Here is a 16,984-nt window from a genome sequence, read left to right as displayed (position 1 = left end):
TTCAACACTGTCACTAGCTCCATAAGAAACATTACGAGATTCATCATGCACAACCTCAAATATTGTTTTTTCTTCTTCTTGAATGACAACCTCATCAATGGTAGGTGCATGCATCACCAAAGAGTCTTCATGAAGCACTGTCTCAAAGTTGGGTGTCAAAACACCAACTCCATCATTTGTATTTGTATTAAAGATAATGTTTTCAGACTCTTCCTTATGTTTGGAATTTGCAAGAACCTTCACGAACCCCATTTTAATATCTGGATCCTTCATCAAATTAATCAATCCTTGCATTAACTCACAAATAGACTTATCTATAGTAGACATTCTTCCAAACTCTGATATGCAACCAACAAACCACAAACCAATAGGATGGAAGGAAGAACTTGTGATCTGATCAACCGAACACACAGGCTGGCAGGAAAACCAGCTCTGATACCACTGTAATATCCCAATAATTTTTTTTTGTTTTTTAACAATAAGAGTTTGCAAGCAAACACCACAACCCGTTAAGGTTAGAGAAACAATCCAAACTACTGAAAGGGAACCCTTCCACCTTTTGTTCACCGAGAGCCCAATCTGGGAGGGTGAGAGCATACGGTGTTCCGAGGATCGTTAGCACCAAAAATCAAACTGAAATTACAATGCCTGGGTGGCAAGCCAGCCCCTTCTGCTTATCCAGCAGGATAGAAACCAAACTCTTAGCGGTAAACCAGCCAAGGAAAAATGACAAAAAACTGAAATTCAATCACTCTACTGCATATTTCAGCGGGAGGACATTACATTAAGCTATCACTCTACCACATAAACTGAATTCAAAGCAAGAAGGCGGCTAAGCCAACCTCTTCCACTTATGCAGTGGGAATTACAAATAAGGACAGCAAGAATGATTGATTAGTACTACTAAAACAACCTTAAAAAATAGAGATAAGATGAGAAGAGTGATGCAGATTATAATATTATGAACAATGAATTTCTGCTACATCCAAACTGCAGGCTGGAATTACAAATCAGCAACCTATGGAAATGCTAGAATGCTCATAACTCCCTCATTTTACATCCGAATCTACTCACACCAGTCCCAAACCCACCATATAACATATGCAATGACAACCAATTAAAAGCACAACCCAAACAACCCCTTATTTAATTTGCACGCATCCCAATGCAATATCAGAAACCCACGCCATACCTAGGAATTTTGATTTGATCTAGGAAATTCAAAGCTAAATTAAAATTGCTATAAACTCACAAAATGTATCGCCATTGCTAGGAAGAAGGATAGAGCTGATACCCATAACCGTCAGTCACTCCAACAGAGAGGTGTGATTGAAAATGTGCTTCAACCACAGGCAAAACAGCAAGTCTCCAGCATCATTTCAACACCAAAAATGTCTAAGCAAACTCTAAGAATGTAAAGAATACAATGCACGGCTAGGTACTGTATTTCAAGTACGAAACCGAGTAGCACTAGGGAGACGCACTCCGAAGCCTCAACAACTGTCACCAAACCAGCAACATAACATTACAATTTTTCAAGATATCCAAAAAGAGAGCCCAAGGCTCTTATTTATAACTTCTTACTCCACCAAATTCAAATGCAAATGCACACAAATTCGCCCAAATTACATGTCCTCCAATGCACCCAACACATTTGAATTTAATTAAACATGTCCCTTCAAAATGGCGTCCACTTATTTCCAACTCCCTAGGCAAAGTTCGAACTTTTGCTAGGTGAACAACTTGCAATATTAAAACAATATGAACATGACATGTTTAATCATTTTCAACGCCACCTGACTAAGGGAAATAATGATATTAGTAGCATATATTTATCCTTTTCCCTAAGTCACCCAAAACCCGATTAATCAGTAATAAAATAATTAAATATCAAACCTTAGGATAAGGAATTAATATATAATTAAATAACTTATAACTCCAACACTGATTAATACCAAAAATCAAGGATGAAGCTGTGCGATGAAGACCACTGAACTGTGCTGAGTCAGAACCCTGTCCGAGACTGCTAAGAATAGAAATGCTCAACACAACCACTTACTAAAAATAGTAAGTCAAGAAATACTGCTCCGAAAAACATAATCTTCGCACCCAGAGAAAGAGCTTGGAAAGCTTAGTAGAACTACATCAACCAAACAGCCAAACCCTAACTTACTATAAATAGTAAGTTTTGACTTCACCAAAGAATCAAATGCATGTTATGCCACCCTGGAGTTCATGGAAAACCCAGAAGGAAACCATAAGCAGAACTGAAGAATTCCCTCCTGACAAACCCTAGAAAGCTCGTGCAGAACTCCACAAAAGTTGGAAACCCTAATTCTCCTTTCCAAATAGCCTACAGGTCTCCGGAATAGGCCAATGAACCACTAGATGCACATCACTGAGAAGGGGGCATTACATTCCTCCAATATCTCTTGCAACATCTTTTCTTCTACACCCTTCTCACCTTTAGTGCCTCCTCGTGCAAGCTTTAGCATGAACGCTAGACATACACAACCTTCTTCGCTTCATGAATTATTTCCCATCACAAGCAGACTCTTGGATTCATTTCTACCTTTGTTTACTAATCCTCGAGTGGCACCAACTTATATTTTGTCCCTCCTTTTCACAAGGCATAAGTATCTGGGCACCCATTGTGTAGCACTTTCCTATCATATTGCCATTGTCATCCCAAAACAATATGGCAACAACCTATTGGCATGATGTCTTGTATGACTTCATCTTCATACTTGTCAATCTTAAATCTTATCTCACATTGCCCATTCAATAGCAATTGGTGTCCCTTGAACAACCACAACCCTTTATAAGTATTAGGATGTGCATTTCTCTTCAATCCTAGTTTTTCCACCATGTTGACAAAAACAAGATTGTCTATGCTACCGTTGTCTATAACCATTCTGCAACACTTAACTCCCTGTTAATATCTCTTCACGGGTTTAGTTCTCTTCACGGGTTTAGTTTTATTTAGATTAATTTTTCATTAGTTTATTTATTAGGTTTTTCTGTTCCGGCAGTTTTGTATAACAGTTTACAACTGTTTTTGCCTCCTCTTTATATCTGCTTGTTTATTTTATTTTGGATGTACAGTTTTTTATTGGAATACAAATTATATTCAGATTTTCATTCTTTCCATTCTTTTTTTTATCTACTGCTAACAAAGATTCCAGATTGTTATTTTCTGCTAGGCTAACAATGGTATCAGAGCTTTGGAGTTTGGAGTATATTTTTATGTGAAGCATTTGAAGATTGCAGCTTTCTACAGAATCAAAATACGGAAACAAAAAAAAAAAAAATTGATTCAGGTGAAATCAATTTATTTATTTGTACAAGAATTTTATATCTTGTTATATTTGGTAAAGTTTGGCAAGAGATTTTGAGCAATACTATAAATTTGCAAACTCTACAAATTCTATATACATTTTTTCAATTTACAATGCAGTCCATTGTTTCATTGATTGGGGAAATATTAACTGGAAAAGATACTTGGTTGGAATGGCATAGAAAGTGGAAAATACATTAATTTTTAATGATTTATGGTATAAAATATGTGATGGAGATACCCAACCTACAGAACCAACAAATGTTAAAGAAAAAGAAATTTGGAATTATAAAAATTCAAAAGCCTTAGCTTTGATAAGAGCTTCAGTTAATGGAGATGTATATCGTCATATACAGGGATGCAAATTTGCTTGGGAAGCCCTTGACAAATTAAAAAATTTATTTGATTCTCATTCAGAATTAGAATTTATTCAGTTACAATTAAAATTGTTCAATCTTGAATTAAAAAATGGTGATGTTATGAGTTTGGCTTCTGAAATTAGAGCCATAAAACAAGATGTTGATGCTGCTGGTGGGAAAGTTGATATTTATCTCACTGCTTTTATTAAGGCACTCCTTCCAACACATTCTACTTATCTAGAGTCCCTTCAAGCAAGTAACCAATTGAAAACCATTACTTTTGATTTATTGGTTGAAAAGTTGGCTGAACGTGAAAAAGCTTTTGGAAGGAAAATAGATAATACTAATGAAAATGTTTGTTTTGCTCACCAAGAAAAACCTCTAAATAAGAGCTCTTCAAGAGGAGGTTATAATGATAGAGGCAAAGGTAGAGGTCAATGGAGGAAAAATGATAATCAAAATGATAGGCAACATTTATATTGTAAAAGATGTGGTAGAAAAGGAAGTCATGAAGCACTTGAATGCAAGTTGTCATGGGATAAGATAGAAAGTTTTAAAGAAAATACTTTTAAGCAAAAAGATAAAATAAAAGTTTATAATGATGATAAACATTCGGATGATAAAATTCCAGGAGCAGCCCAATTTGCTTGTGATAGTGATGGTGATCAATATGTGCTTTCTGTTTTTGACTTTGCATCTAATTCCTCATGGTATGATTCTTGGATCTTAGATACTAGAGCCACACAACATATGACATTTCGGCGTGATTACTTTGAGGAATTTCATGAAAGTGCATGTGGTCCAATTTATTTAGCTGATAAATCAAGTCTCAAACCTATTGGAAAAGGAACTGTTCGATTTAAGTTGCCTAATCTTCCAGACTTTGTGCTTCATGATGTATTGTTTATTCCTCAATTGCAACGTAATTTGTTATCACTAGTATTGATTCGACAACAAGGCTACTCTATTTTGTTAAAAGATGGGCAAGTTGTTGTTAGAAAACAATCAAATAATCAAATTGTATTCACTGGATGTGAGGATGGGAGATTATTAAAACTAAATGGCACTTCTTTTTCTAAAAATTTTGCATATCTTACTGAAGAAGGTAGTCTATCTCCTGTTCTTTTATGGCATGCAAGACTTGGGCATATTGGTTATGATAACATTCATATCTTGCAAAAGCATGGTGTTGATGGCTTACCTGTTTTGCCTAAAACAATTGAAAAATGTGAATCATGTATTCTTGCCAAGCAACATAGAAATTCCTTTCCTCGCTCCACTTGGAGAGCACAAAGAAAATTGCAGCTTATTCATTCTGATTTATGCGGGCCTTTACCAATAAATTATGTGGGAGGATCTAAGTATTTCATGTTGTTTATTGATGATTACAGTCGCATGACTTGGATTTATTTCTTGCAGCAAAAATCAGAAGCTTTTGAAATTTTTAAAAGGTTTCATGTTATGATTGAAAAACAAGCTCAATCTCAAATTGGTACTCTTCGAACAGATAATGGTGGAGAATTTACTTCTCTAGTTTTTGAGGACTATCTACGTCAAAATGGGATCCAACATCATCTTACTGTTCCAGGTACTCCTCAACAAAACGGTGTTGTTGAACGAATGAATAGAACTATCATGAATATGGTTCGTGCAATGTTATATTTTAAAGGAATAAAATTACATTTTTGGGCTGAAGCAGCAAGAACTGCAGTTTATCTCCGTAATAGATCTCCATCATCTGCATTACATCAATCTATTCCATATGAAGTGTGGTTTGGATATCCTCCTTTTGTTCGACATCTCCGCATTTTTGGTTCCACTTGCTATGCTTTAATTCCCAAGGACAAAAGAAGTAAGTTACAGCATCACGGTATTAAGTGTATTTTTCTTGGTTATTCAGAATCTTCCAAAGCATATCGGTTGTATGATGAAGTCAACAAAACTTTCTTTATTACATGTGATGTTGTATTTGTTGAAACCTCCAACATTGCTGAAAATGATGAATGTAAATTCAAACAGCTTGATACAATTACAAATTTATCTCCTTTGATAGAAAACTCTTGTGAGATTCCACATATAGAATCTATATCTCCAAGTGATCTAATTCACGTTGCTCCATCAATAAATGACCAAGAAGAAGCCCATCATGATGAGCTTGAACTCTCTGAACTATTAACCACTAATACAACATCTAGTAATGAAATGGTCACATCTTTTGTGCAACCAAAGTCTTCACATAAGTGGGCAAAACAAGTCCAACAAACATTGAAAGATTTAAGACCTGATGAAATAGGTAAAACAGGTACAAGAAGCTCTTACAAAGCAAGGCTCCAAGCTCAAACCAATAGTGCAAATAACTTGGAGGCCATTGGTGAACTCAATCTCATAATTGACTCTGAACCATCATCCTATAATGAAGCCAAAAATATTACAGTATGGAGGAAAGCTATGCAAGATGAGTATGATGCTCTTTTGAAAAATGGCACATGGCAGTTGGTTGATCCTCTACTTGGTTGTAAACCTATTGGCTGCAAGTGGATTTTCAGGAATAAATATAAAGCAGATGGTACACTTGACAAACACAAAGCCTGGCTTGTTGCCAAAGGTTATGCTCAAAAGGAGGGGATAGATTATGATGAAACCTTTGCACCTACAGCAAAATGGACCACCATCTGTGCTTTGTTGGCCCTTGCAGCTCAATATGGGTGGAAAATTCACCAAATGGATGTTAAAACGGCATTCTTAAATGGTGATCTCAAAGAATCAGTTTATATGACTCAACCAGATGGGTATGCAGTCAATGGAAAAGAACATCAAGTATGCAAGCTTGTCAAATCATTATATGGTTTGAAACAAGCTCCTCGAGCCTGGTATGAAAAACTTACCGAGTATCTTTTAAAGTTGAATTTCCAGCATTTTGAATTTGATGATGCCACACTTTTTGTTAAAAAACTTGATAAGATTATTGTCTATCTTATTGTTTATGTGGATGATTTATTTATCACTGGTCCCAATGAGAATAATATTCAAAATGTGAAAGAACAACTGAAGCAAGGTTTTGATATGACTGATTTGGGCCATCTTCATTACTATTTGGGTATTGAGGTAACTCAAACACCTCATTTTATTTTTATCACCCAACAAAAATATATTGGTGAACTTTTGCATAAGTTTGGCATGGCTGATTGTAAATCCCTTAGTACTCCTATGGAGCAAAATCTTAAGCTCTCTTCAGATGACCCTTCAACATTGGTTGATGCAACTATCTATAGGAAACTTGTTGGTAGTTTGATTTATGCTACAACTACCCGTCCGGATATTTCTTTTGCTGTTGGAGTTCTTTCAAGGTTTATGCAACAACCTAGAGAAACTCATTGGTTAGCCGCCAAGCGCATTCTTCGCTATTTGCAAGGTACTCAGCACTATGGGCTCAAATACTCCAAGACAAACCAATTTTCTTTGGTTGGCTATTCCGATTCCGATTATGCAGGTGATTCTACAGATGGAAAATCTACATCCGGGTATTTAATGTATCTTGGATCTGCTCTCATCTCTTGGAGATCTAAAAAGCAATCTGTTCCAGCTACCTCTTCTTCCGAAGCTGAATATATGGCCGCCTTTGAAGCAACTCGGGAAATCTTATGGTTTCGAAGAATTCTTGAAGACTTGCAAACACCACAGATTTCATCGACTCCACTCTTCAGTGACAATCAATCTGCTATCAAAATGGCTAAAAATCCAGTATTTCATGATCGCACCAAGCACATCAATACAAAGCTTCATTTGATTCGGCATTATGTGAAAGATGGCACCATATACCTTAAATATTGCCCCACTGCAGATCAACCAGCAGATATTCTTACCAAGGCTTTGGGCAGAGAAAAGTTTGAGATGTTTAGAGAAATGCTCAGCTTAACCCCTTCAGTTTAAGGGGGGGATGTTAATATCTCTTCACAGGTTTAGTTCTCTTCACGGGTTTAGTTTTATTTAGATTAATTTTTCATTAGTTTATTTATTAGGTTTTTCTGTTCCGGCAGTTTTGTATAACAGTTTACAACTGTTTTTGCCTCCTCTTTATATCTGCTTGTTTATTTTATTTTGGATGTACAGTTTTTTTATTGGAATACAAATTATATTCAGATTGCCATTCTTTCCATTCTTTTTTTTATCTACTGCTAACAGAGATTCCAGATTGTTATTTTTTGCTAGGCTAACACTCCCAACTTATAGATGGTTTACACGAGGCTCTTTCTTTGTGTTGTTATCTTCTTTTCCCTTGTCAATTTCAAGTTCAACAAGATGCATTTCATTACAAACACTTATCCTCCAATAGGTCTCTCGACATCACTAATCGATGCACGAAATGATTGTTCTCTGATCTCCCTTCCATAACACTATTGCTTGCCTTAATTCCCCATCCAAGATTGCTTTACCACCCTTGTCAGCTTTCAAATGCTTGATGCCCTATTTCTCCACACTAGAAGCACTCCCCTGAAAAGCTTCTTCCCCATCCTTATCCTCTCCCTCATTAGAACTCTCTTCCCCTAAGCATATTTCCACCTCCACATGATGCACTCACCTCGTTCACACATGTTTGTGTTGACTCTTCCCTATCGCCTTGTATTATGCCAATCTTTGTGCACACAAACTTTCCTCTACTCTATGCACTACTCTATTGTCTCCTAAACAATCTTTATTTGACTTTAAGTGCACACTCATAGACCTCTTCCTCAAACATAGAGTTACACTCTAAATCATCTCAAATGTTGACCTTCAACACAACAACTTACCTTGTGACCCTTTTTTGTGCTCTCCTCTATGTGTCCTACTCTAATGGTTAGCCAATAAATCATAAAACTCCTCCATATAATCCTTCACACTCACATGCCTCTACTTCAAGTCCTACAACTAAAGAATGGACTAATCTTGTAGTTCACTGGCATAAGTTTTCCCCTTAGCATGGCAGCCAGCTTACCCCATGTGAGGATTTTCTCTTCCTTTTTGTTGTTTGTCTTTTTGGGCAGTATTCCACCACAATGATGCATGTCTTTTAGTTTAGTACAAGCAAAGATCACTCTAATAAGATCTCAAAAACTTCATACTCAGTGTGTTTTTCCAGCTCCACAATCCAATCAATCAATTTCTTTGGACACAAACTTCATATATAGCTCAAACTATTTGTCCGCGTGCAACCACCAACTTTGGAGATGGCCCTTAGAAATCTTCTCTTTGTTGGAACCTTTTAACCTCTCATCCATATGCACTTCTAGTGCTTCATTGTCACTTGATTCTGCATCTAGTCTTCCTCATCAAATGATTTCCATCTCCTCCATTCTTGCTTGGAAGTATCTTTCCAACTCTAGTACTCTTCCAAAGTTAGAAAATAAAAGTCAAACTCTTTGCATTGCATTTCACTTTCCAACTCCCACTAAATATAGTTTCTCATCACCTAATAAACTACAAGACAGAAGCACATAGATCATATAGGCCAATCACAACCTAACAAAGAGCAAATTGACTTCTCATAGGAACAAAACAAAATGTCAAAGGATCTTAAGACAAAAAATTCAAATTTAGGGCCTCCAACCCATACTTCATTCTCTAGTAGTTGATAATGTCACTTGAGATCTAAGGATGAATCCTCTCCCAACCATCCAAAGACTGGCTATAAAACAGCCGTGGGTGACTTTAAAAACTACAGCAATGGATAGGAAGCCTGATGACTCGTTAGTTTTCCAAATGCAATGACAGAAGGAAAGAGATTTAATTTGAGTGATGAGGTTCAATACTTTAGAAACATACCATTTTGGGACTGCTCCAATATCATATCTTGCACAACCAGCACAGGGTCCACTTCAAAAATTAACTTATTGAACTTTAAATGGAGAGCAAGTTTCAAACATTCACCAAAACTGAGGGTCTTGGCTTCATTACTAGATCCCTTGATAATTTTAATATATAACACAAAGAAACTAGCCGTTTTTGTATAAAAATATGCCTCCTACCTTAGAACTGTCTACATTGCCTTTCAAAGACCAGTTGAAATGAAGCTTGATCTTTTCTAACTCCAGGGACCTCTATATTGCTAAGGTCCTGTTAGGCCAGAAGGTCTTGCCCCATTGGCAATGGCTATCAGCCTATTGATAATTGAATCAAACTTGAAGAATCCTTCACATACATTTCATCATTGAGAATTAGCTGCTTCTTTGAAGCAAAATGCTTCTGATTACAGAAATCTCTTACAGACCATAAAAGAATGTATTACAATTTTTGTCCATGTTTCGTTATACTCAAAATACTCCAGTTAATCCCCCTCTTTCTCTGCGAGAGGTGGATATTTTACTGTAAAGTGAGTTTATTTATTTACTCAATTCTACTAAACAATTCCCTTGCCACTTCAAATATATTGCACCCACACTACGTATTTATATACCAAATTTGGCAATTAAGAATTCAAAAGCATCATGAATTAAAATCTGCAACTAAGAAGAAGTTAAATACTGTGAAGAGGGCTGTAGCAATTGATGTTTTGGGAATCTCATTTGGTATAGAACAACAAGGCATCCACCAAAGGAACTTTTTGTATGGTTACAGGGTTAAGTCTACATATAGCATTCTATTGCATTTCAAGCTCAATCTAAAAACTGAAAATAGAACATCTTAGAATCAAGAATACCTTTCCAAAGAGGTAGGACCATTGAAATTTCCTTGTCTCGGCCAGATTTGAGGTAGTGAAACATCCTTGTGTGCTACATAACCTGAAAGGAAGTAGCTTGAAGAACACACTACTTGAATTGCATTCAACTTGACTTCTTCTGCTTTTTCCATTGCTGTCCTGCCCGCTGAATGACAAGCAACGTAGAAATGGTCAGCACCATTAGTTCTGTTCCAATATGGATACTTTTGACTGATGTTAAAAACATATGCCATGATAAAATCTTGAATCCCACCAACATTGACTCTTGGATCATGCCTCAACCTTGCAATAGAGAATGGCAGAAAAAAGAGATCAGCTTCTGTGGGATCATTTGTGATAAAGCTACTTTGCATTAGTGCCTTCTTAAAGTAGCTTTCACTAGCATAATTTCCACTTGGCTTGAAATTGACTGGTAGAAAAATATTTGCAAAATTGTCGTCTGCTTTGTGTGGGTAGACATAAATTTTTAATTTCTTCATCATCTCCTTATAGTCTTGAAGAAAGATTGCTTGGTTATGGAATACATGTTCATTGTCTGCCTCATTCTCCTCGTCTGCACTAGAATGTCATTTTCTTTGTTAATGTATAACTTCTAGAGGGAAATCTAGAAGAAATAAAATCTATAACAGCTTTAAATAAACAAACAGTTTCATAAAGAATTGTGGAATCAGAATCGGAGAGTATATTCTTCTGCAGATTTAAAGAAATCATGCAGCACCATAGAAAAATACATTCAAATCGATGTGAAAGTTGCTAAACCACTTCCCACTATTTATATGTTAACCAGATAATTTTCTCTTTCATGATCAAATCAGACAAAAGACTCCTTATTACCATTTATTTCAAGCACTTATATTTTAAAACACTGTTAAAATCCCATAACACTAGACAGCTGTGAGCAATCCAAAAGCCCACATGAAGGATGAAATCCTGCAATTTTTATGAAATCACCGCATAAGTAACTCTATATGTCTAGGAATAATTTTGAAAACAGAACAAGCTCTTCTACACTCTCAAGTCAAACAAGCAGCATTGTCCATCCTTTCCAAGATGATAACAGTAGCACGTTTAAGACTTTTGATAGTACTAAAGGCATGGCATTTGACTCCTCCATTACAATAAGAGACTACATCAAACTCTTAGAACGTGCAGGATTGAGATCTTCAGGTGATGAATGCTATAGTTGGATTTTTATTGATACTACTTGTGATGGAAAGACTTACAAGCTTATCACAGGCAGCTAATTCTCAATGATGAAATGTATGTGAAGGATTCTTCAAATTTGAATCATTTCTCAGCAAGATATGTAATGTCCCCATTTTTCTAGCTTCTTATGAAGTTTTAGCCTTTTGGTTAAGTGGAGAAATAAGGAGAAATTAATTAATTAATTTCTTATAAAGTCATGAAATAAATTATAAATTAAAAGAGGTGACTTTATATTTAATTAATCAATTAATTAGTGACTTAAAATAAAATAATTAATTATAAAGTCACTAAAATGAAATAATATTATTTCTAGAATCCTCTAGAAGTTTATGAGACGTATGGAGAAAAAAGATAAATAGAGGTTGAGCCTCATTGTATGATCATTGGAGATTTGGATTATGGATTTGATGAACTGACTCATGCTTTGCATTAGTTGAATCTCTGAGGACGCAAACCTTCAGCAGATTGATAGAAAGGCTGGACGAAACCCTAGTTCTTCATCTTGGGAGTTGATTCGTGACGGAATCTACATCAGCAACTAATTTGTGAAGTCTTCTTTCTGTAGCTGAGAGAGGAAGACATTTCAATCTTTCTAATTGAGCTTTAATTGGTGGCCAAAGGCCAAATTTACTTGGACTCATATTCAGATTTTATATCAGTTTGGGAAGGTCAAGAGATGGCTCTATTAGCCCTCACTTGCAGCGATTTAATTGAGGGAACACAAGGCGATTCTCCCTAAACATCAGTTTGAAGAGGAATTGAAGAAGTTGCAGGTGTTAGATCAGTTAGAAGAAGATCGCACCTCACCTTCCTATCCCACGATTTTGCTTATTCCTTCTTATTTGGACACTGAATCCAACAATTGGTGTTAGCGTCATGTTTGATGAAGGATAGCGATCCTATTTGGGGGTTGAGAGGAGAATTTGGAGCTGGTTACCAGTCTGCAGACCTCCAACAGTCAGACTCCCACGATTATACTTATATCTTCACATTCAAGCATTGACTTGGCTTTTGATAACAGCGCTGCGATTGGAAGAGAACAGTGAATATTTTCAAGGGTTGATGGAAAACTTCAATGCTGGAAATTAATTATTGTCAGACATTCTAGCTGCAGCAGGGCGACTTGAAGAGAGGGTTGATTGGTCTCAAAGGAGGCTCCAAAAATTGGGATATTGATTGCTTCTACAATCTCAAGGCCAGGCAATCCATATCAGGTTCATTTGGCATTTTTATTTCCCTTGTATTTCTCAGTTATATGCAAACGTCCATGGCTGTCATAAGTCTTCAGACTTACTGAGAATTCATTGCTAAATTGCCAAGTGTTTGGTACTTGATGATCATTGTAATAAACCAATCATTTCATGAATAAAGGAAAATAAGTTGCAGCTCATCATTTGCTGATATGTCATTGATGATGTCAATTTACTTGCCAAATGTTTGTCAAAATGCCACTTGGCTGTAGGTGCATATTTAATATTGAAAATTCATCTCTATGCATTGGTTAAGGATCCAATGAGTCAATTAAGCATCCAGGTGATAATTTATGCATTGAAATGTTGGTTCTCAAGCAGTGGAAGCTATCTATAGTCATTTTAATAAGAACATATCAGACTGATACTATAGACCAGCAAGCTGGAAGGTTGTCGATGAATTGTTTGATGATATTCCTTGTGTCTCATAAACACATTTTCCGACATACAAGAGCAGGGGATATTACAAGATAATTTCCATTGTCAAACTAAGTTGAATCATTTACAATCAACCAACGAAGGGAACCTTTGCATAGTCATATTTATTAAGGTCCAAATCCTTGAAGCTGCCATTACACCAAAAATTCTTGAGGTTTATGTTAGCAGCTTCTTTTGAGAAAGATATATAGGTTTTTAAAGTAATTCCTGAACCTATTTAAAAACAGATTGATTAATATAATTATCTTTGTTCATCTATCTGTGTGCAGCTATGAATGATTATCTACAAAATTATATTTTTCTATCCCTCATCCAAATACTAAGCAATTAATGAAAAAGTTCTCAAATGCTATAGAGTAGAATCAAAGCACAATCCGTGAACCATGCTGTCTGTCATATGGTATTTTTTAACCTCAACTTTTGTTTATTGAAAAAGCTAAAAACCGATATTTCATTACATATGAGAAAACAAATTACATCAAGAATTAAGTACTGTGAGGTTGCTCCCTCCTACCAATACAAGAAGTGTTAGCATCTCTGATTGCACTGAGACTGAGGTTGCCTATATACTCACTAAAAAGCTTAGCAAAAACTTGATTTACCTAAACAACTTCAAATATGAAGCTCACAGTACCAAAGACAAATGACTAATTCTTGAAGGGGCAGATGTCATACAGAACTTGGTGTTCTTGGTAATGACAGGGATAATGGAAAGCAGACCAAAGGGCAAAGAAGATCTAACTCATTTTTAGACTTAGTTGCAGAGAAAACACAGGAGCACTAGCCGCAATATGGCCCATTGGTTGGTGTATAAACTCAAGGGAAAAAAGAAAAACAAAATGATGTGATTTAAACACCTATTCCTCAAGATGAATCCCTAAATGAGTATTTGCAACAACTCAACTTCACGCAACCAACCAAGTTAAAAAAGAAATATTTCAGGACCAAGTCCAGCATATCCAAGTCAGCAAACCCAAGACAACATGGAAATAATGAATACCCAATTCAGAAAAGTAAACTATTATCAAATGAGATGCAACAACAGACCAATTAACATTCAGATTATGCAATTTTTTTAAGGTGGAAGTTTCAAACAGTCATACCGTGTCGACTTCTCTTCTCCAAGTTCAGATGAGTCTTTGACTTTGTCTGCCTGCAACTAGGTGCCAAAGTTTTCCTTACTATTAACTTGTGAACTGTCAAAGTGCCTCCATTACTTCTGTTCTTTGTCGAGGTTAGAACTATCCAGGTAAGTATAAAACAAGAGCACGTCAATACTAGAGACACAACTACACAATGCCCAGACCATACATAGCGTCTAGAATGAGTTTTCAAAGCCATGAAAGCTTTTCCTGTCTGAGAGAAGATCTGGCAAACAGTTTACATAGTTCGTATCAGGCCTTATTAATCTCCATCTACCTATTTAGGACTTCCTATCATTTGCAGGCAATGTTAAAGCAAACACGATTTCGGGAACCGGGATACAGTGGGCCCGAATTTCTTCAGAATTCATTTGAATATACGACACTTCAGTTTCTTTTCCAACTACTCAAAGTACGCAGATCAAATTTTCCAAACGTAAGAGGTGCAGATTCAATCCAAAGAACTTGGAATACAAGTACACTGACTGTACAATTTGTGCATCTTTAATATCTTCCGCTTTTTAAATTGTATTACTATTTGGATAAAGCGCTTGGGTTTGTAAAATATCTTTCAGATCCAATATTTTGATATCTAAGGAGTACTGAATTTAGACTGTGTGAATGAATTTGCAGTAAATTTTCAGAAAATGTATGTTCCCCAACTGAAATACGGTATTCATCAAATGTATGTTCCCCAACTGAAATACGGTATACAAATTCCACCCATGAGAGCAAGTTACTCCTCCAATAATAGTATTTTGGCTATTTATGAATTTGTCGAGCTTTAATGTAGATCAATGACTTTTTTCATTAATTAGTCATTAGTTAAATAGTGAGTTAATGGACCGGCTAAACTCATTTCAAAAAGTAGTTAGCAAATTAGTGTTATTGATTTTTCTGAAATATCAAAGTCGTAGCTTGTTCTCCTAATCACTATCAATGATCTATATTTTTCGAAAAAATCAATAATATGAGTTTTATAACCACTTTTTGGAGGCAGTTTTAGCCACGGTAGTTGTGAGTTAATTATCTCAAACATATTTTAGGTTCTTTCAACTATGATATTATTGCATTCATTTAATTCAAATTTGTAATCATTTTAATCAATTATGCAAATAAATAAAAATTTTGAAAAAAAATTGTCGTGTAAGTTTAATTTTTATTTTAAATAATTTATTCATCCCATTTTTCTTTTTTCTTATTGGTTATAGTAAGTGGAAAAATCATTTATTTATTTTTTTTTAAAACATTTTAATGCAGACTTTAGACGTTTAAACTTAGTTAAATTATTATTTAGTTAATTTAAGTATTTCCACATAATTAATCAATTGTATTGGTCCCCTTCTTCTTGGGATTAATTTAATCAAATTTAATTAATCTTATCACTATAACCTTTATAATTAATTTATCAGATTAATTATTCCTCATTCTTCTAAAGTTACTCCAAATCCTCATTATTTCTTCTAAACGTCTATTAGTTGATTAAATTTAATGAACTAAGTTAATCATGTGATTCCTACAAATCACCCTCCCTAATCCTATCATATAGCCTAATTAATTCTATCCTAATCACACTTATTATTTCCTCCAATTTTGTATTATTCCACTTATTCTCTCTCCTCATGTCACATCCTCCTAATTTTCCCACTTGCATTATAATCCCCCATTGAGCCACCTAATTTGTACTCATAATCACGTGCACCTTCTAATCACCTTGATTAGGGATGAGTCAACTTCTTGCCATAAATGGCCTTTCTCATCTCACCCTCCAAACCTTAAATGCACTAATGTTGCCTCTTCCAAGGAATGTCAGATCCTTGCACATTCTCATGCCTCTTCTTCCCAAAGAATTTTTAATTATTTTATCCCTTTATTCTCCCCCACACAATCTTCTATTTTTAAATTTTCAATTCCTTAGTCCTCCCCCAAAGAATTTTATATTGTTATTTCTCTTCTCAATGTACTTAGGGAACTCTTCTCCATGTACTTGTGAGGTGTGGAGACAAGAAATGTCTGTATGGCCTATCTCTTGGATATCTCACCTTGTCCTCTCAATCCTATCCCTCTTTCTTTCAATCTCAGCCCTCCATTTCAAATCAATCTTGGCCCTCCATTTTAGCCCCCTCCAATCTATAAATTAGAGTCGTCACTCTTCACAAACCATCCACCTTTCATGCAGTCTTATGCTACTCATTTGAGTCCTGCAATTCATCAACCACACCCTCATAATGCCCAAATCTTGTCATAGCCAATCCTTCATCTATCATACTTAGCCAACATTTCATTATCCTATCTTGTTGTGTAGTGGAGAGCAATCCACATATCTCACTTTAAAGAGAAAATCAAATCAAGTGGTGCAATGGGGCACATTTCCACTTCATCAAGTTCAATCAAAGGAAGAGTGAAGAACTAAAGTATAATGGTTAAATTGTATATTTGAATGCTTCTTTTGTGTTTTAATGTGATTTATGCAACTAACCATTGATCTAGATTTTTCCCTTTTCATTTTGGTACGCCCGATGGGACCCCAAGTCCCTTTGAACTAATATTTTTAA

The 16,984-nt window shown here is 35.5% G+C and overlaps 1 protein-coding gene across 1 annotated transcript in view; it reads right to left on the bottom strand.

Annotated features, from left to right (window-relative positions):
* LOC131067987 (probable glycosyltransferase At5g03795) overlaps positions 1-15,120 on the bottom strand; it is a 63,025-nt gene extending 47,905 nt beyond the window's left edge. The window contains exons 1-2 of the mRNA XM_058003171.2: positions 14,391-15,120; positions 10,373-10,946 (exon numbers count right to left, since the gene is read on the bottom strand). Of these exons, the coding sequence (XP_057859154.1) occupies positions 10,373-10,946; positions 14,391-14,628 (812 nt within the window). The 5' untranslated portion in view covers positions 14,629-15,120. The remainder of the gene's footprint in view (positions 1-10,372; positions 10,947-14,390) is intronic.
* Positions 15,121-16,984: the final 1,864 nt, after the last annotated feature.

This window comes from Cryptomeria japonica, chromosome 6 (genome assembly GCF_030272615.1).
Source record: "Cryptomeria japonica chromosome 6, Sugi_1.0, whole genome shotgun sequence".
Taxonomy (NCBI): domain Eukaryota; kingdom Viridiplantae; phylum Streptophyta; class Pinopsida; order Cupressales; family Cupressaceae; genus Cryptomeria; species Cryptomeria japonica.
Note: the sequence above shows the minus strand (reverse complement) of the source record. Positions and strands in the feature narration are given on the sequence as shown.